Source organism: Drosophila sulfurigaster, chromosome X (assembly GCF_023558435.1).
Source record: "Drosophila sulfurigaster albostrigata strain 15112-1811.04 chromosome X, ASM2355843v2, whole genome shotgun sequence".
Classification (NCBI taxonomy): domain Eukaryota; kingdom Metazoa; phylum Arthropoda; class Insecta; order Diptera; family Drosophilidae; genus Drosophila; species Drosophila sulfurigaster.
Genome location: NC_084885.1, coordinates 9,088,941 through 9,111,059, shown reverse-complemented (window position 1 = coordinate 9,111,059; position 22,119 = coordinate 9,088,941). Strand labels below are relative to the sequence as shown.

Here is a 22,119-nt window from a genome sequence, read left to right as displayed (position 1 = left end):
GCTCGGCGGAGATATGTCGTCATATCTTCGCGCGGAGATATGTCGCCTTGCTCGGCGGAGATATGTCGTTTTAAAAGCGACATAACTCCGCGCGGAGATATGTCGCCTTGAAACGTCATATCTCCGCGCGGAGATATGTCGCTTTTTGCTCGGCGGAGATATGTCGTCATATCTCCGCGCGGAGATATGTCGCTTTTTGCTCGGCGGAGATATGTCGTCATATCTTCGCGCGGAGATATGTCGCCTTGCTCGGCGGAGATATGTCGTCATATCTCCGCGCGGAGATATGTCGCTTTTTGCTCGGCGGAGATATGACGTTTTAACGCGACGGAGATATGTCGCTATGCCTTTATTATAACGTGCTGCATACTAATTGTCGCTGATAAAAATTTACTGTGGGCTATAAGCAAATTACGTACCCAATGAAAATAACAAAATTGCTAATTATTTTATTGTATAGGTATAAATATATTTAATGACTTATAAAGACCATTTTCAGTTGCAAAAATGTGTGACTCGAGCAACATAGGTTTAATTTGAACAAGTGAGTTGAATAGAGTTTCACGAAACCAGGACTTGTTGAGTTTTGATCTTGAATTTAAAAAAGTTTCGACTTCTTCGTTACCTAGACATTAATAATAACACCATTATAATGTACATAAGTGAAATAGTTTTGAATTGCTCACAGTTCAATCAAAAGATGTGGATAAATGAATTGCTGTCCAAGGTCCGCTTCGTTTTCCAATTGCATGTGCATCCACAGATTGATGACCAAGGGCGACATTTTCCACAGGACATTGACACCTTGCGCCGGACACTCCATCAAGCTGTCATGTTGCTGGTTAACATAATACAGGAGGAGTACATACAAGTAAATGCCCGCACAGGCAATGATCGTTGATGATGCCATTAAAGCAACAAAAATGCGATGCCACAAAGGTCCCTCAGCTTGCCAACGAAGTTCCGATAATTGGATTATAGTACGCGCACAAAAAAAGAGCGAAAAGATCATCGCCTCGTATTCCATGATTGAATGTCAATGGAATCAAAAGATTTTTTCCCTCCGCACTGTCAAACTTGAAGGCTCCGCAAATTGGCAGCACTTGTATAGCAAGGTTTATTATCTAAATTGGCAGCACTTATTTGCTGTCAGTCTCGCGAGTTATCGATAATTTTTCAAAAGAGAGCAATAATAAAAGAAAAATGGAAATGAAAATTGAGAAAATATCGCATGCTTAGTGTCAATTGATATTTATTGAAACAAATTTGCTTTGATTTGGTTGTTTTTTTTTTCTCTGTTGTATTTATTTTGAGTTGACTGCAACTAAAGGCAGTTGTACTGTACTTTTGCGGTACTGTACTTAAATATTTTCCATCTCTTCATCGTTTATCATTATGCACATTATTCTTTAACGTTACTTTCGTAAACGTTTCACATGTGTGTGTGTGTGTGTGTGTGTCTGTGTGTTTGCTTTGCTTTTGAAGTCATTCATGAAACTAGATGCTAAACTTTCAACTTAATTCTTAAATGAGTTTTTGTTTGTGTTGCTGTTGTTGTTTTTTGTTGTTGTTATATTAAATTTATGTATATAAAAGTGTGTGTATTGTTGTGCTAGACTGCGTGTGTGTGTGTGTGTGTGTGTGTGTATGCAAATAACTTTCGTTTTCATCGGTTTGCACTCTTTGATTAAAAATAATCAAATATCTGTTACACACACACACACACACACACACGCCTCTAACACAGCACACATATATGTATGTATATAGTTAATAGTTTTCTTTTAGCTTTACGTTACTCTAGTTTTATTTACTTTTGCTTTACCACAAAATTATAGCTTAAACTTGAATAAATAGTTTGCTTTTTATGGGGTTTTCTTCTTCATTTTACTTTTCATCTTTAAGTTGATTTGTTTTATTTGTTTTAGTTTTCCACATTTGGATAAGGTAATTTTCATCTTGCTTTTCGTAATTATTGCAGGCATTCTTCTTTCATTTTTTCGCATCCATCGATTTGAGTTTGACTTTTTCTTTTTGTTTTTGTATTTCAATTAATTTCGTTATTTAAAACATGTTGGTATTTGCGTTTCTCTCTTAGGTGCTAATAAATAAATTGTTTTGTTTTTGTTTTTTTCTTTTTATATAATTTTATTATGGTTTTAATGCTCTTCTTCTTTCCATTTTTAGTTAATCGTTTTGTTTCTTTAAAGTAACGCCTAATTTTAGTAATTTTTTTTTTGTGTGTTTGTTTTTATTCTTTTCTTTTTTTGTGTTTACAGATTTTTCTCTCTCGCTTTCTCTTATAAGCTTGAATTATTATTTATTTTATTTTAGTATATTATATTTATATATATTTTTGTATATATATATAAGTATATATAATTAATTGTTGGTATAATGCAGTCTTTACGGCAAAACAAAAACATAATTATGCTATTTGATTTTCACTTGTGTGTGTGTGTGTGTCTGTATGTGTGTATGTGTGTGTGTTGGTGTAGTAGATGTGTCTGTGTGTGTGTGTGTGTTTTGTTAAATACATAATAATAAAAAATATATATTGGTGTATACTATATAAATATTTAGGTTTTGCTTTTAAAGTTTATATGAAACCAAATACACTTATTTAGGCCTTTTGCTTCTTCTTTCTTTTCTCTTATACTTCTTCTACTATTTGTTGTTGTTGCAGTTGTTGCGCTGTCGAGAAACTGAACTCAAAAAATGTTCCAATTAATTGTTTTTAAGCATTTTTACTTGACTTTAAATAGTAATATTAATATATTTTTAGCTTGTATATCATTTGTCGCTCTCATTTTTAAAATTTTCGATTTAATTGTAATTGTAATTTTTTAATTCAATTTTGAAGGCAGAAGTGAATTTCACTTTTAAGAAGATTCTCAACTTATTTATTTTTTGTTTCTTTTGCGTTTTGCTTTTGTATTTGTTTTTGTTTGTGTTTTTTTTTTGTATTTTTTTTTTACATTGTTTACTATAAACTATTTGTTGTAGTTTTGTTGTTGTCATAGTTGTTTATCAATTGCGTGTTTTGGCTTACGTTTAGTATTCAATTTTGTTGTTTTTGTTGTTAGTTATTAGTTAGGCTTAAGCTTAAGCTTATAATTCAACTGTTATACTCTTACTCTTATATCGCTATTATCTTATACGCCTGTTCACACGCTTTCTCGATCTCTCTCTCTCTCTCTATTTCGCTCACACAACAAAAATACAATTTGGTTTTTGATGCTGCTTCGCTTTTTTCTTTCCTCTTTTTCAACACTCTTCTTTTCATTTGTTCCCTAAAGGCAATTTGTTTTGTTTTTGTTTTTTTTTTCTTTATTCATTATTTGTATTTGTTTTAAATATTATATGTATGTATGCATATGTTTGTTTGTTTGTTTGTATGTATGTACATGATTAAAGTATTTATTTTTCAACTAACGAAAATCGAAAATTAATATGTGTGTGTATTCAAAAATTCTCGTTTAATATCCGATATAATTTATATGTGATTTCTTTTTTGCTTGATTATGCATAATTGAACGATATGAAGGAATTGCAAAAGACTTTTCGACAAAAAAAAAAAGAACGAAACATTGAAATATAAAAGCGAATTTCTAGATCCTGCTGCAGGTAACAGAGTGTTAACATAATTGCAATTGTCGCCTGTTTCACAACACTTATACGAATGTAAACACGTTATTGCTGCTGTTCTCTATCATATTGCTATTGCTGCTAACACACACACACGCAACAACTCTTCTATCCGAGCTAAAGCATGACAAATTGACACGAATGTATGGATGTATGTGTGTTTGTGTGTGTTGGAAAGTTAATATGCACTAATTGTATTTTAACAACATTCAAATTGTATGGCATGGAAGCGATGTGTGACGTAATAGTTTTTTATCCTTTCTTTTTTTGTTAGTTTTTTTTCTTTTGTTTTTGGCTTGGGGCTGGAGGGAGACGCAGTTCGATGTTTATAGAAGAGATTATATAGATTAGATAAAATATGTGTGTGTGTATATGCATGTATGATTGTACAATTTGCTATTTGATTATTAATTCTTTTGTTTACTATTTGGATTTTGTGGCCAGGAAGAGGCAAAAACAAAAAACCGACAAACAAAAAGTTACACAAATGCAAATGGCGACTACGTGTGAAGAGCTTTGCACGCTCTTTTTTGCTCGCTCTCTTCTGCACCCTTTCTCACTCTCACTCTCCCGCTACTGATATCGGGCTCTCGCTCGCTGTCTCGCTTTGTCTTGGCTTGGCTTGGCTTTCGTGTGTGCGTGAGTATTGTTGGCGTTCCAGAAGAAGGTTCATTTAACAGCAAACTGTGTTCCATTTCCATAACGTTTCGTTTCATTTCGTTTCTTTTCTTTGTTTTTGCAGCTGTCGCCAAGTGGTTTAGTTTGTTTTTGTTTTTTTTTTCTTTTTGTTGGTTATTAATTAACTTAGCTATATACATTTATTTAGAGACTTTTGGCTGATTTGTTTTTGTTTCGTTTTATGCCATGTTACAATTTAAGTTTTCTTTCATTTTGTATTGCTTATGATTTTGTTGTGGTTGTGTAGTTTTTTTTTCTTTTAATATAATGTTTAAAGTAAACCTTCTCTTCTTCTGCTACGCCTTTTTTTCTTTTCGTTTTGCGATTTTAACAACACAGGAACAAGTTTCTATACTTAATATCTCTAATAATAATAATGTTGATATATAATTGCAAAAAAAAAAAAATTAAATAAAATTTATGTAATTCAAATTTCGTTTTCTCAGGCAAATGATTATATAGTAGTGTATATATATTATTATATATATAAATATATATATCTATATATATGTATGTATGTATGTGTGTGTTTATATGTCTGCCTTTTCCATATGCAATGTATAAAGTATAAGAGTTCATATATCAATTAAATACAATTTGTTTTCGTTTTGTTGTTATTGGTTTACAAGTGACCAGATATAAGTGTAGTATATTTATGTATATATATATTGATTATATATATCCTTAACTCTGAATGTTTAAAGAAGCTCTTATTAAAATAGGTTTTGAACGACAAAAAAAATGTGGATTGAATTATCCATAATAATAATAATAATAATATATCGCTTATGTTCGTAATCATAATAATAATCGTATAATGCACTACATTAAGGTTAGAAAACGACGACGGTTGTCTAGAACACTTGTTTATCGTTAAATATAATTGTATATATACTTTTTCTTTAAATTAAACTGCTGTCATTATGCAAAAAAAATAATATAATAATAATGAAAGTCGTAATAAAATAATAATTAAAACAAAAAAAAATAATAATTCTTATTGTACGTTGGTTGGTTGGTTGTTGTTTTTATTGTTGTTGGGATTCGTTCTGCGCCCACACAAAATGGCGGCTGCTGAGCGAGGTTGTTGTGACGTCATCAGGAGAGCAACAACAGCCGCCATTTTTGCTGTCGGCGGCGCATTAACATTTTCTATCGTTTTTCCTACGTATGTTAACCATAACAGCGACTTAACAGCAAACGTATCAATGAAGTGTGAAAAATAAGAACTATAGTTTTGTTTTTGTGTGTGTTTTTTTCTGTTTTAGTTAAGCGATAATTGTAGAGTAGTAACAGTATTTCTTAGGCGGTGGTTTGCTTACACATACGCAGTTACATCATTATGATATCGAAGAAACTCAAAGTGAAAGCAAATATGTGTGTATGTGTGAGTGTGTGTATGTGTGTATAAGAGTTTCTATACATTTCAGTTGTCTGCTTCGTATGTGTTTTGTTGCTGTTGTTGAGTGTTTCAGTACGTATATTTACATGATATTTGTTTTCCCTTTTTTTTTTCCTTTTTTACTGTATACGTAAAGCTCTCACAAATTGCTGATATTTGTTGCTGTTAGTCTATATGTGTGTGTTTTTGTTTGTTTGTTTGTGTTTACGGTAACATTTTACCATTTGATGATCAACTTGTTTTGTTGTTGCATTTCCAGTACTTGTTTTGTTTTGTTTGTTTAACAATAAATCTGCAAAGCGTATAAGAGATGAAAATGTTAGTTAACAGTGACACTTTATTAACATGCACAACATTAACATTACTTACCTTATGGATAAATATTTGGCTCTTGTTTGTTTTACTTTCATGTTAATCGTATAGAAAATATTTGATTTGGATTTTGAATTCCTGTCGCTGCCTGCCTTCTATGTGTGTGTGTGTGTGTGTGTGTGAGTGTATTGGTGTGTTTTGTGTTTGTGTGCACTCTGTTTACGTAATGTTAAGCTTATGTTAAATGCGTTAGAAGAGCACAGTTTTGAAATAGCACAGTTTGTTTTTGTTTGTTTGTTGCTTTGAATTGTTGTTTTTTTTGTTTGTTTTTTTTTGTTTCTTTGCTTCTCTCATAACATTTTGGCTTAGGCAACTTTCGTTTGTGTTTTGTTGTTGTGGTGACTGGTGTCTAGGCTCGCACGTTGGGCGCCAGCTTCGGTTGCTGTTGCACTCAAAAATGCATATCCAGATCCTCATCGTCATCCTCCTCAATCAAATCATCCACCTGGAAATCCGTAGGTGAATACGAGTCACGTTTCGCAACAGTTGTTGTCGCCAATGTTGTTGCTGCTGCTGTTGTTGTTGTTGCGATGCGAGCACGCAAATTATTTGGCTGCTTTAGCACAACGCCAACAGGCAACTGTTGCTGCTGTTGCTTTGGGCGCAACTTATTGACGGCAATGAAACTGCCATTGCCACCAATAACATGCGCTGTTGTTGCTGTTGTCGCTGTGGTTGTTGTGCTGGAGTGGTTGCTGTTGTTGATGTTGCTGTTGTTGGCAATGGTTATGGTGCTGTTGCTGCTGGTGAGTGTTTTTGAGGTTGTCGCCGCCGCACCAGGATCATTGTAGCGCGGACGTTTATTTTGCAATTTGGTGGCCCAACATTCGGTAGCGCGACGACGCGCATTTGCACAAATGTTGTCGCCACTGCTGCTGCTGCTGCTGGTGGTGGTGTTGTTGTTGTTGCTGGTTGTGCTACTGGCGGCGCCTATTTTAGTCGCAGTCTGTTCGCTGTTGTTGGGTTGATACTGCTGCTTGTACTGATCCAAGCGACGCATCGAGGCATTCATTGGCATCGGGCGGGTGGCATTTGGTGCATTGTTGTTCTGATTATTATGATTGTTGTGGGCGGCGGTTGTGTTCGCAAACAAATCCTCTTTGGTTGTATCGTTGTTGGCTGTATCATCGGCGTCATCCAGCTCGTTGTTGCCCTGCTCACCGCTCTGGGCACGCTGCTTCTGCCGCAGATGTTGCAGTTCCTCCGGCGAACGCTGCTTGCGGAACTCGTGCACCAGCGGATAAATGTGCTGTATGGCGGATTCCACGTCATTCACGCTGGCGGCTAAAAGTGAGTGAGAATAAAGTTCACATGGGGAAACTCATTTGTGAATCTCATCGTACTCACCTGTTACCGTTATGCTGCCCGTGGAGAAGATTTTGAGCGTGGCCTTGGGCTCGCGCATCTTGTAGGTGACGCCGGGATGCAGCTCGGGCTCATAGCTGGCATTGTCACGATGACGCTCCGAGAAATTGACTATTTTAATTGCCCAGGGCATGCTGCAGGTGCCCAGCACATTCACGATCCGAAAGTTCTGGAAGTGCGTCGGAAAACCCAGTTTGCCCAGGCAGCGAGCATAGCGACGAGCCGCAATCTTGGCCTGCAAAGAGCAAAACGTATTGGATGAATGGTCAATTTAACTGGTTTTAAAACAAGTTAGATTTTAAATTCAATATCATTTAATAAAATGAAATGCATTCATATGAAATTAAAAGCTTTAATGTGCTTTAATGTAACTTAATTTCATTTCAACTAGTTATATTAATTCAATCAAAGATCATAGCTTTAATGTACTTTCAACTATATATTCATTCAAAGCTTAAATGTGTTTTCATCTACAATTTGCATAGCTTTCATTGATATAACTGCAACTAGTTAGTTATCAAAGTATGAATGTGCTTTAAATTGCAATCGAGGTGAGCTTTAAGCTACATTTTTAATGTGCTTAAAGCTGCAAATCTTTAGAGTTTTCATCATTGTTTCTTAGTCATCAAATTGCAATTTAATTGAGCTTTAAGCTTTATGTTTAGATTAATCCAAGTCTTCTCAGTGCTTACCTGCGACTCAGATGTGGCGCCTGTGCACGTAATCCTGCCCGACGACCAAATTGAGGCTGTTGTGTAGGGACGACGCAGCTTCATGGTGACCATGCCATTCTCGCGTCTGTACTCCACATTGGAGCCATTCAACGCGATCTCGCGCAACTTGAGGTGACAGCGCACACTGAACGAGCAGACAACGTTATTGATCACAATGTCCAGCTCGGGTTCAGCATCCGAATCCGCCACCGATTTGCTGCCAGCCGCTCCGCCGACTACCAATGACAATGGCTGTTGCTGCTCCGGTTCCTGCTCCTCCACCACTTCTTCCACGTCCTCCTCCTCCTCCTCCTCGATCAGATCCTCCACCTGCTGTTGTTCCATCACAGAAGCTTGCTGTTGCTCTTCCTGCAGTTGCAGTCGCAGTTGTTGCTGTCGTTGTTGGTGTTGCAGTTGCAATTGTTGTTGCTGCTGCTGTTGTTGTTGCTGCTGCAGCAGCAATAGTTGTTGCTGCTTATTGAGCACCAGCCTGCTGCCATTAGGAACTGTTGTTGTTGCCGCCGCTGATGTCGTTGTTGTTGTTGCTGCTGCTGCAGTGAGCAACTTGCCATTGTTGATGTTGTTATTATTGCTATTATTGTTGTTGTTGTTGGCTGCTGCTGCTGCTGCTGGTGTAGTAGCAAATATCAACGGTTTGTTGCCATTTACCAACACCATTGCCTCAGGATTGATAAGCTTGCGTTGCACAACACTGGCATTCAACACTGGCTGCACCGGCTGCAGTTTGCTAAATTGCGAAAAATAACGCACGGTTCCAGCAGCGCCGCTTGTCGATGCTGCTGCCGCCAACGCATTTGGATTTGCTGCCACCGCATTGCCTGCAATTCCCGTTGCGGCCGTATTTCCTACTTTACTGCCAGCCGCAGCAGCGACGCCGACGCCAGCTGCTGTTTGGCGTGCGGCCGCTGCGAGGTGATAACTGGAGGCGGGCGTCAGATAAACACGTTGTGCGTTAGTCAATACTGTGCCGGCGACGCCGACGCCGACAACGTTGCCGCTGCTGTTGTTGGCTGCCTTGAGACCGCCATTCATATTGGCCGATGGGATGCTGACCATATCGTTTTGCATCAGGTTGCTCTCTCTCACTCGCCTGTCTTCTTCTTCTTCTTCGTTGTCTCGCCTTCTACTTGCTCCTTTCGATTCTGCTTGTTGTTTTCTTTTTATCTTTCCTTCCTTTTTTCGCTTGCCTTTTTCTTAATGCTCTCTGCTTGCAGTTTATGCGTTTGCGTCACTGTTGCTCATGGCTGCCGGCGTCGACGCTGGCGCAGCGACTACTGCAGCGTTTGTGTGCGCTAAAAGAGCACAACACAATAACACTCTACACACACACACACACACTACACGCACAGCTGATTCCGACAGTGCTGCCCTGCTGATTTTCTTTTCTGTCTTCCTTCCTGCTTTGCCGCCTAGCAACTTCCTGCTTTGATTGTGGTGTTCTTGACGTGGACAGAGTTAGCAATAGTTTCTTCGTATTCCTTTTTTTCTTCTTCTTTGATTTAGTTCACTTGCGAGCGATTGTGTGTGATTTGGTTTCTCACTTACAACAACAGCATTGCCTTCTTGATGTGGTTTTTTGTTATTTTGTTGCTCCTTTGCTGAACGCTTGCAATTTCTTATGCTAATATTTTTGTTTGTTTGTTTTTCTTTTTTATAAGGCTTAAAGTGATTTTTGTTGTGATGACCAAAACCAAATACTTTGCTCTTTATATGTTTTGTATTTAAATAAGGTTTTTGATTTGTGTTTTGTTGTTGTTGTTGGTTTGTTTGTTTTTATATTAATTATTATTATTATTTCTAGTCTTCCGTTCTTTCTCCTTTGTTATAAATTTAGCTTGTTTTTTTGTTGTTGTTGTTGTTCCTTTATTACAGTCTGCAAATAAACAAATTCGAATTATAATTAAATTAATTTTCACTTTGTGGTAATATTAATTTTAATCGTTTTCTTCACCATGGCTTCAAAATGCAAAACGATGTCAAATGTCAGTGCAGAAAATACCGAAAACAACTGAGCACACACAAATCCACACAACAACAGGTCAACAGCAGCACGCTTCATGCATGCAAAATTAAATTGCAATCAATGTGTGAATCGATGATCCATAGTTTTTATCGATAAACACGCATTATACGCACATGGCTTACCACACACACACACACACACACACTCTCAGCTGTGCTAGATACGCATCACTCAACAGCTGAGCGCTGTTAACAGCTGTTGCTAACAGCGACACCATTATTTAACAGCGCATAGGATCATAGCAGAGCCATTTAACCTTAACCTAGTTACGCTCTCTCTCACTCTGCTGCTGCCTGCCTTGTTTGTGCCTGGGGTGGCTGGGCTGATGCAAAATGCACATGTATTTCTGTATGTGTACGTGTGTGTGAGCTAGGCGAGGCGACGATTTGTTGTTTGCCGGTGCAGCTTTTGGGTCAAGGACGGCATGCGAAAAGTAGCACACACACATACACAGTTACACACAAATTAAAATGTGGCGCGATGTCAATTGTGCACAACGTCAACGGCAACGCAGCTGCTGCGCTGTTGATGTTGCTGCAGCACCTTCGTCATTTTCGCATCCAAAATCAAATGCACTTGCTCACACACCTACACACATACATTCACATGTATACGTAGATATGTTTACACATACACGCAGGCCGACAAACGCTTGAGAACGACTGCAACGGCTGCTGTGCTATTTTTGGAGCGGGCGCGGCGGAGTAAGAAGAAGCAGCTGCCAGCCGCCAGCAGCAGCAAGTGTAAATTAAAAATTGTTATTGTAAATTAGCGAAAAATGGTGTTTGCCAGCAACAAGCAGCACATTGTGCAATTCCATTTATTTGTTTTTTTTTTTTTTGTTCTTGGCATTTGGGTTTGCATGTAAATGTTAATTCTACAAATGAAACAGTTTACAATTATGTTGATTGTTTATTATTGATGTCCCCTATAAACAAATATTAAATGCATGAGTCACAATCATCAGCAGGGCAGTAAAAAAAAAGGGCCACGCATTTGTAAAAGAAGCAGCAAAGCAACAGCAGCAACTAGTGAAAGTGAAATTCACACAAGCTCGTTATATGCACATGTAAACGTGTGCGTGCTTATGTGGGTGTGACCTAATAACAGCAGTTGCTCAGTTCAAGCAAATCAGCTGAGTGCGCTTTAAATTTGCGCTGCATTCTCATTTATTAAGCAATTGAAAGATCATTTTTAATTGGCACACACACTTCACTGTATGCGTATCTGAATGTGAGTACACAGCAGAAACGCGTCTGTGTAAATACGTCACACTCAAAGCGTGTGCGTGCGTATGTCAAGCATGCCATCTTTGTCTTGCGTCCGACTGTATTTAACAGGCGCAAGGGGTTGAGAAGATAGGAAGTAATAAAGCTTAAAAATCAGCAAATGCACAATAAAATGCAAATCAAATTGTTTGTATGTATGTGTACTCATTGCTTGAATTTCAATACAATACAGCAAAAAATGTAAAAATAAATATTTATTTATTTACTTTTTTTCTGCCCAGCAAGCACAATTTGAAATATGCAAAAACAAAGGCAACGGCATATGCGCAGTTCACCTACATACATACATACTCACACACATGCATTGAAATTCTATCGAAATCGAAATTTCAATTATTTTGTTGCACTGTAACCAGCTGGCAACAATGGCAGCACAACAACAACAAATGGTAACTCTGAACGTGTGATCGGCCATTTTGGCAATTGTCCCATTGAAATGTTTATTAATTAGGCAAAAGTAAAACACACACAAAAAAAAAGGCGTAAAAAAATTAAATGAAAGCGTTCGATGCTCGGGAACGACCCCTAGGTACTCAATGTATAATATGCGTCAGTTCATTAACCCAAGTCGAAAAAAACAACGCTAAAGCTAAAGTCCGTACGAATTCTCGACTATGACACACCTCATCATCATCATCACCATCAACACACATACCAATGAAATGTGCAGAACTTTTATCGGTCAATGTGAGAAAGCGAGATGGATAGAGAGAGAGCGAAAGTGTGTGTGTAGAGATAGCGAGGTGAGAGAGCGAGCAAATGCTAAACAACAACATTATCATCATCAGCTGTCATTGTCAGACTTAGGGAATCCCTAAACCTGCTAGAGGCAATTCACATAATAGTGGAACAGCGTGTGTGGTGAGTGAATACAAAAATATGCACATAGATAAAAACAGTGTCAATATATGCATTTAATATTGACAAATGCAAAATGCCAGTCAACGCACTGCAACAACAACAATGAACACACATAAACATGGCTGCCTGCCCCTTGTGTGTGTGTGTGTGAGGTTGCCAATGTGTGCATATACTACAAAAGGCAAAACAATTCGTGCACGAATGAAAAAAAAAAACGCAACTGAACTTCGAAATTCAGGTTCAAGGCCAAATGACAACTGTTTTCTAGCAATGGCAACAGCCATGTAGATACACTGTGGCAATTTGTAGGTGTGTGTGTGTATTTAGAATATATAAATACAAAAATAAATACAGAAACTGTCGTTAGCTACTGCCAAAATCGCAAATTACCCAGCAAACAATCGATTTCTGCATAAAGTTCAAAGCTTGAGAGCAACAAATTCTCTCGTAGAATACAGGTTATTCATGAATCTATTTATGCATGTGCTTAACTACGTAAATATGTATGTACATATGTGCATATGTATTTTTTGGCTACAGATGAATATTCAAAGTATTAATTCATGGTGCTAGAATACAAGGTGCTGCAGTCGTTGATTATTGCTCTCTCACTCTCCCACTCCTCGCACTGCAGTTTTCAGTATATTTTACCAAGCTGCATTAAAGTTGACACACTGTTGTTATTATTACTTGGACAACACTGGTAAACAGTATAATTTGCTTAAGGAATGAATTTGTATTCATAACGTGTCTGCTGCTTTTATTTTGTTCTTTTTGAACAGGGGCGGCTGCTGGAAATATGAGATATCTAAATGCTTGCATATCTACATGTTATATATGAATGTATGTACATATATACATATATGTGTGTGCATGATGTTCGCTTCCGTTCCATATTTCTAGAAATTTGAGTGTACGCCACAACATTATCACTAACCAAACCAACCAACAACAATATGAACACTAACAAACATGCCGAGACATGCGAAGCACACAGCAAACAGAACCCCGTCGCTCTAGTTGAAATGACAAAACGTGTTGTTATGCTTCTCCTCCTCCCTCTCCATCCCTTTTTCACGCACGCTCATCATTTGATGCTGATCCCCCTTCCCACCAATCACACTTGCTTTGGCTGTTGTTGATACTTTGCTCTCTGTTTGCTCATTGTTCTCAGTTTTCCTAAAGCTGCATTGTATGAGTAGCAGCATAGAGCATTTGAAATAATCAACAAAATAATAATCGCAAAATATTATTTACGACACAACGCGGCAGCGTCGCAACGAAAACAAAACGACGAATTAAAACCAAATGTCCGAAGCGCTTTTGCTCTATTGCCTTTGCCCAGTTTTCACACATACACAAGCACTCACACACTTACCCACACACACAAGCTACTTTTGTTGCTGTTATCAATTGTAGAGCGCTAAAGAGCTTAACATGCTGCTAAAAAAAAAAACTAGTCTCAATTTCAACGCTATACATAATTGTGTTTAAATTGTGGAAAAGCGCACGATTACCATATAATGACATCACAATTATTGTTGGCCGGAAATAATATCACACAAGCCACTAACTACCGAGAGTATAAATTTAACAGACATACTATACCAACACATATGTATGTACATAGTATCCACATGCATAGTAAATACACACATGCATGATTAAGCTCGCACACGTGAGCTGCTACACGACAACGACAGCCAAAACACTCAATTCTCGAGTATATTGACTAATGTAAGAAGTCGACAGCTAGCAATACATCAGTCAGTCAGCTATTTCATCATCACCATCAGCTGGCTAGTAGTGGGGTGCGCTTTAAATGCGTCATAAATAAATCATATTGCAACAATAGTGGGGGGGAATGCATTGGAATTGAAACGAAACGAAGTGAAGCTCAGAGTGAGCTGAAGTGATATGCGTGCGTGTGATTGTGTGTGTGTGCGACGGTTTGGCAGTCACGCGTAAACAAACCTGTTTGCAATATAGCGGGTGCTTGACAACAACAACAACAACAACAAAATCTCGCTCACACACACACACGTGAAATAAATCACACAACAGGTGCTTGCAAATAAGAAGTACGCTTACACACTCGTATGTATGTATATGTGTAACGACGTTTGCTTGTCGGTGGCCTGAATGTAGTACGTTAACAGCGCACTGTTAAGGTCTAACAGCGCTGCTAAGGGCCGTGACATGACCCAAATTGCACTTGGCATGGCGGCGCTAATGACTAAGAAACAGCAGCAGCTGACAACCAGAACAGCAACAGTGTGTATACACATAGAATATCATATACATAAATATATGTGTACATATATATATGTATGTTTGTGTATTGTGTATCTGTATTTTATTGATTTAATGCAGCTGACGCATCATGCACTTACGCCACACCCCCTTCCAGCACCAATAACAACACCACCAACAACAACAACAGTTTTGTCATCGTTTTAAAGAACGCGCTGTCATAATTTACATACACACTCTTGCTTATATAACAGGCAGTTATAACAGGACAACACAACACAAAGCTTAGCTCAATGCTTGTGTGTGTCTGTGTGCTTTGACGTCAGCTGCATTTGTGGGTGTATAAATCATCGATAACACTTTTTTTTGCAGGCAGCTGCTGCAGCTGGCCAAACTGTCAAACTTTTGCCAGCTGACAGCCAAGTTGCCAACTTTTGTGATGTAAAAAACTTGTAAATTGGCACACTTAACAATTATACAACAATGTGTAGTAGCGCTTTTACTTTTAGCATGTTAAAGTTGTGTGATCGTCTTTTATCGAACACTATCAACACACATAGCAGGTGTTTTATCGATAAACGCATTAGTATATACCAAATATTATCGATAAGCAGTCTAAAACAGCTGACTTGGCTAACTTGTAAACTTGGCTATAATTAACTAACTAGTTTCGCCGTCGATCTTCACTGCCATCAAATTGGGTGGAGCGGGGGTGGTGTCACTTGCTAAACAACTGTTGCATACAACAACAACCAAAATTAACGAATTGCATAGCTAAAATGCAGCTATAAAACTGGTTTCTCTGCAACACAAACACACACTTGTATTTATGTATGTATGTATGTACGTGCATATGCATATCCGCCGCCTGACCATGTGTGTGAGTGCGATGCATATATAATATGCGAGAGTCTGAGCGCGAAGTTTGAGAGTGAATGAGACCGGCGTCGGCGTCATCTCTTGTTGCCGGCTCTGCGCGGATTAATACTATCATTTCCACTCACACAGATACACGTGCAGAGTGCGTCATCGAAAGCTAGTCAGCTATTTGATTACTCAGTTGGCCGAAATCAGCGTGACAACAAAACGTCCGACGATCACGCGCTCTTGACCATGAGATGCGCATTTATCGATAATCGATAAATGTGTTTTTGTAATTAAACTCACCTCTTAATAGTCCTTAATTAGGTTTTTTATATTGGAAATCTCGACCAAGGAGCCTGCAAGTAAAAAGAATAAATACACAATAGTTAGTTGGTTCTTTTATAAATTGTAAATTACTTAAAATACGAAAAAGGTCCCTTACAAATTATGCTATTATGTCAATTTAGTCATAAAAAATAGGCTGCGCCAGTGTTGAAAAATATACATGTGTATGCTGCCGACACAAACGCCATCTTGAAATGGATCAAGCGACAACGTTGGCAGCACTTGGTGCCCCTAACAACTACACACATACTTATATAAAGAACAAAACGCAACCCCAAAACGTTAGCATCGCCCTTAAGTTCAGTTCAAAGATGTCAATGAACCGCTACAAACGAGAAACAACAACAAAAGAGAAGCTGTGGTGGGAAAGAGAGAGTGCGACATAAAAAGGGAACGAACAAGAGCAAACCCCAAAGTCGTTGACATTTTTCGGGGTTCCCAACACACAGCTGTCAATTTGTTATGATTAAGGACAGAGAAGTGATGCTGTTGCTGCCAGACAACCAACGGTTCATTCCAGTTAGTTTTATTTTTTTTTTTATCTTATTTATCTTTTTTCGGCAGGATAATGAAATCAATACGCAGACATAGCAGACGAAACAACAAAAACAACAGCGACGCCGAAAGTTCAAGTGAAAACGTGCTTGAAAGTTCGCTGTATGGCGCAGACACAGACAGACGCTCGTAACCATATACAGCTGGTGTGGGAGCAGACAGCAGAACAGAATGCAGAGCAAAGGAAAGCAAAACAAACAAACAAAAAATTAGACGCTGGTCACACTAGCGTAAGACGCTGACCTTGACCGCACCGCTATTGAACTGTATGTGTATGTGTGTATATTGTTGATTCAATTTGTTTATCGATATTTCACTTACGCTAACAAAGTTTTAAAATAATTTAAAAAAATATATATTTGAATAAAGCCATTTTTCGTTTAATTTTTCTTTTTTTTTGTCAATTAAACTAATATAATAAAGAAGTATGTATGTATGTGTGCGGATGTGCATGTACATATAAGCACTTAATAATTTATTCAAACATTAAGCGAAGCACGCAATTACACTGACGTCAAAAGCTCCAGCAAAAGGCACAAGCTTTGTCTGTGTGTTCATGTTTATGCTTCTATTTGGATCATTCCAATCAGCAACTCATATACATATGATTTATAGTGGTGTGTACACACTGTTCGCAATGGACGTGCCAATTTCGATCGTGTGTGCGTGTGTGTGTGTGTGGGGCCTGCATTTGCCTGCCTGCTATTCATTGATTCAATGTGCATGACACACTTCCGTGATAGAAACAGTAAGCAGCAATAACAACAGTAATATGTACATACCATACATATGTATGTATGTATGTATGCTCTGCTCAAAAAGAAGATGGAGGGCGCGTATGCATGTAAGCGTGTTTGTATGTGTGTGCACAGCATAAACATAACAAAGAAAGCGACTGCGCACAGCAGAAGAGAAGAATTAAAACAGACAACGAAGCTTAGCGGAAAGTAAAAGTCCAAAATCAATGAATTTTTATGCTGCTCACTCTATCCACATTTTAAACATATCGGACAACACATTTGCATAAACATGTTTGTTTGCTGTATTTGTATTTGTAATAAATGTGGTTTCGATTAGAATTTCGCCCCTCTAATTATAATAATCATAACAAGTGCTTGACGCACGCGCACAGTGGGCCCAAAAAATGTGCTTCGATTTTATTTATTTTGAATTTAGCTACTCTCGCTCTTTCTCGCTTTCACACGCATTTACCATTCGCTTTTGATGGCCATATTTATGCAAATGTGTGTGTGTGTGTGTGTGTGTGTTTGCATTCATATTCCACAGTGCTGATTTTAATTGTGTGCTCTGGCTTTCGGGCGGGCATCAACATCTCATCATCACTAACGATGACGATGATGACGATGACAAAAGCCGACTGTCGAAAGGCGCGAATGAGTAAAACGAAAGAAATGACAAAAAAAAAACAACAACACTCGAGTGCAGCTCTCACGGTCACACTCACACAGATATGTATATGTGTACACGCCCATACAGAATACAATATTTTAATTTGATAAACGTGAGAGACGCCCAGCCAAAAAGAAATAAAAAAAAAAAAAATTGGGCAGTTTTCGAAATGTTTGTTGCTTTAAAGCCTACCACATTAAAAAAAAGTCTATAGAGTCACACATACACTACACAAGTAAATGCAATGTGTACACACTCAATTACGAACCATTTGCCAAGGCGATAAGACGGCACACGCTAGCTATTGCCATCTCATTCGTGCACGCTCGCAATGCTAAGTGCGTATCTTCCTCTTTCGATCACATTCGGCAAAAAAAAGGGGACAAATTCCAGCTGTAAAACAGCTGTAACAGCGACGTTGGCTAATAAACTTGAAAATCAATTGAATATACGGGCCACTCTATGGCAGGTATCGACTACTCTCTCGCTCTCTTAAAGAGCAAGCAAGTGACCAAGCGAGGCCATCGATCGATGTTTACGTGTGTTCGCTCTCACACGCGCTATTTTTGCATGTGTAAGCGTCGAGTATGTAACTATGACGTCGCATTTGCATGTTCTACTTAAAAATCATTTGAAATCATCAAGATAGGGAGGAAGAAAGGGACAGACAGGCAGGCAGACAGCCGTACATAAATATGCATGTATGCAGAGAAAAACAACTGTAAAATAATGGACAGCGATTTACATTTGTAAATACTTATTAACATATGCAGGCCAATGCGTTAAATGCTTGGTTCTTAATGGACTTAATTTCTAGAGACTATGGAATACACCCATACGTACAACAACTACAGATGTACAGGCATGAGCACCGATTACGTGTGTATGTGTAATATGAATGTAAATACGATTTGTGTGTGTGTGCGGAACAGCAATACACTGGCAAATTAGCGATAAGAGTGAGTAAGACGATAAATACTCACGCTCACACAGAGGCACTTTGTGCGGGCAACACAATTTTATTTGATTTATGCAGATTTGACAAGCGGAAGTTACATTTCCACACACACAAACACATCCATATACATATGTATGTATATACATGAGTAGTTGATAAAGAGTTTCGGGGGGACGGAAAGGGAACGTCATATCGAAGGCTGCAACGACGATGACAAGTCAAAAATGTGGAACACAGACATTACTCACAAGCACACTTGCATTCATAGATTTACAAGTACATATGCATGTATGTATGCAGATGACCCCGTTTGTATGAAATAAGCATAAGATAGAACAGCAAATAACGAAATTGAGAAAGAAGCCGCACCTAAAAAAACTATTACATCACTAAGAAAATTGGCATAAGTATGTATGTATATATGTATGTACATATGTATGTATAGCATCATATAAATACATACATATGTATGTATCGATAACGGAAGCAAAAGCAAACACGCTTGCAAATTGAGTGTATATGTATATGTATAAGTAGTGTGTAAGCAGCATTCACCATAATTTCATAAATTTATAAAAATAAGAATAGCTTAATATATTTGTAATAAGAAACAGCAACAACAACATCATTGTCAACGATAACTTTATTTAGTTTGACCACAAAACAAAAAAAGAAAAAAAAAAACGAAATGTATAAAATAAAATCTAAGTAAATGAAAAATAAATATAAGCAAGCAAGAGAGCGCCACAAAGTGACGGAGAGAGAGCGACGCAACAACTAATATTCGCTCACAGTTGTAGCGGCGAAAAGAAACCCCCCATGTTGTTTGGCTACAAAGCTACAAAAGAGAGAACGACAAGTAGAGACTTGCACAGCTGAACGTCGGACAACGACGACAGCGGCTGCGGCAGCGGTGGTTGACGGCCACAAAACCGAAGTTCGTTGAAATTTCGAATGTATGAAAACGTTCAGTCTGCCGCCAGCGCGGGCCCGAGCGTTTAGCTCGAAAACGCGGCAGAGGGCCCAGCGAAAAATTAGCTGGGTCAACAAGGTGGCGGCAGCGACGAGGCAGAGCATTGTCGTCGTCGTCGCCGTTGTGTATGGCTGACTCGCCTCTCTGTGTGTGTGCGTGTGTCTGTTACTACGAACATGTGTCTCTTTGCGTGTGTGTGTTCGCTCGCGACAATGCGCTGCTGTTGCTGCTTCTCTGCTGTATATAGCGCGCTTTGGCTATTTTTTTTTCTTCTGCTTTGCCCCCTCCCCAATCATTATAAAATACAAATTATTTGAGGAATGCGAATGCGACGATGGCAACAGCGAGACACACACACACAAGCTCACACGCATACAAATGCTTTACGCACTGTAGTTTGCTGCTGCTCTTATTATAAAAATAGCCAATGTGCTTTTCAGACGCTCGTTGTTGTCGTGACGTCATCGATGATGATCAGGATGAATTGTCGTTGAAATTTATTTTGCAAACCAACGAGACCAGCTGTAGTATTAAAAAAAGTATATATGTGGGAGGTTGAATGCCCTTGACAGAACCTAAAGGAAAGAAATAAAAACGAGCCGAAGGCTATCACCCCCCTCTTCCACCCATAACACATGCACAATGTTCCAAAAAGGAAATGTTGCAGTGATTGGCCACACACACATACACTCTTTTACTCATGCTCAATCTCAGTTGCTTAGTTATTACTCATATTCGTTTGTAAAATGATTTTTTTTTGCTTGCTCTCTGTCCAAGGGTAATAAATTCGTTTTGTCGCAAGGACAGACGGACACAGGAAATTACATGCTCACATACATACACACACATGCTAATACACATTCAGGGCGACGCACATGCGGTAACACAGCAGTGAGAGCGGGCCTATGCTTCAATTGAACGAAAGTGAGCGCGCTACAAAGCGACAAATGAGCGCAGCAACAGAATGACGCGCTCACCTTCCACACACACACATTGCCGTGTGTGGGAAGCGCAATGGCGCATTTCGATTTTTTTTTCTGTTCGTTCTTTCTTCGTTTTCCTTCTGGTTTTTGATTTTTTTTTATATTTCTTTTTTGCTTTGTCCCAAATGCAATTTGTTCTTAAGAACAATAATAAATTCAGGCTCTTACATATGTGTATATGTATATGCATTTATATGTAAAGCATGTGATGACTCTTTTTTTGTCGTCACCCACAAACTAGTTATGAAATTGGGCGAGAGTAAGACAGCAAGAGAGAGTGAGAGAGCGTTAGAGCGAAGAAAAAGTGTAATTCGATGGTTTTTTTTCGCTTTGGTAAAGGCAATGAAAATTACGTTTATTTAACTTTAGTATTTTTCTTATTTTTTGCATTTCTTTTCTTTTTGTTTTTTTTTTTGCTACGCAGAAAAATTTGCTACAAATTAGTTGTCGTTTGTGTGATCTACTAATATTTTTCTTTATTTTCTTTGTCAAGGCAGCACTTTTTTTTCTTGTTTTTTTGTAGTTGCTTACAAATATAAATGTGGTTGTTGTTGTTGCTGCTGCTGTTGTTGTTGAGAGAAAAACTTACAAGCTAATTTTACAAGTTTGTTAGCCTACAAAAAGGGAGTTTACAATTATGCGAGAGTAGAGAAAAACTAAAACGAAAATCAAAAGAAAATAATATAGAAATTAAACAACAAAAAATCACCTTTTTCGTATTTTTTTTTTTTTTAGAGTAGGTCGCGTCTCGATTTTGTTGTATGTGTGCGCTTTGCTACTCTTTCGATTGTGGTTGCGAGCGCGGTCTGCACTCAAAAGCTCGACGCTCTACTGCTGCTTTGGCTGTTCTGCTTGGCTGTCTGTGTGTGTCTGTTTCGTTTGTTTTCTCGGCTAGCTCTCTCAGTGAGTGAGCGAGCGAGCGACAACGACGTTGGTTCGCCTTCTCGCTTGCGCGCTCGCTGCTATGCTGTACTGTTGTTTGCTGCTGCGCTGGGCCGCGACCACAAAAGAGCGACAAATTGAGAGAGAGAGCAAAGAATGTCGTTTACGAACTTTCCGTTACTTTTTCGCTTTGTATTTGTACACTTTTCTCTTTTTATTGTAGATGTGCACACACACACGCGCACATAAATTTATATGATTTTTGTAACTCTTCTAAGTAATTAAGTATTGTTTTATTTGTTGATTGTTCTAGAATTTTCCTACATTGGGCATAATTAATAGAATATGATTCATTTTAATGTGAATGTGTAAAAAAGAAACGTTTTTTTTTGTCCTATGGCAAAACAGCAAGCAAGGCGATTCGACCACAAAAGCAGCCGAGGCTACTCGTTAGCGATTCGCTGAGAACACAACAATGGCAAATGGCGCACACAATTTAGTGTGAGTTTAACTGCGATAAAACG

The 22,119-nt window shown here is 38.3% G+C and overlaps 1 protein-coding gene across 5 annotated transcripts in view; it reads right to left on the bottom strand.

The window, feature by feature from the left end:
• Positions 1-1,984: 1,984 nt before the first annotated feature.
• The window catches only part of LOC133848735 (putative mediator of RNA polymerase II transcription subunit 26), a 138,233-nt gene continuing 118,098 nt past the window's right edge, over positions 1,985-22,119 (bottom strand). Inside the window, exons 2-7 of one of the 5 annotated variants that reach the window (XM_062284403.1) lie at positions 21,423-21,698; positions 15,793-15,845; positions 8,158-10,072; positions 7,448-7,700; positions 6,098-7,384; positions 1,985-6,020 (exon numbers count right to left, since the gene is read on the bottom strand). In XM_062284403.1, coding sequence (XP_062140387.1) covers positions 6,492-7,384; positions 7,448-7,700; positions 8,158-9,267 — 2,256 coding nt within the window. In that variant the 5' untranslated portion in view covers positions 9,268-10,072; positions 15,793-15,845; positions 21,423-21,698 and the 3' untranslated portion in view covers positions 1,985-6,020; positions 6,098-6,491. Of the gene's footprint in view, positions 6,021-6,097; positions 7,385-7,447; positions 7,701-8,157; positions 10,073-10,150; positions 10,280-15,792; positions 15,846-21,422; positions 21,916-22,119 lie in introns of those variants that run through there. The other 4 variants (XM_062284401.1, XM_062284402.1, XM_062284404.1 and 1 more) reach the window with 4 other exon arrangements.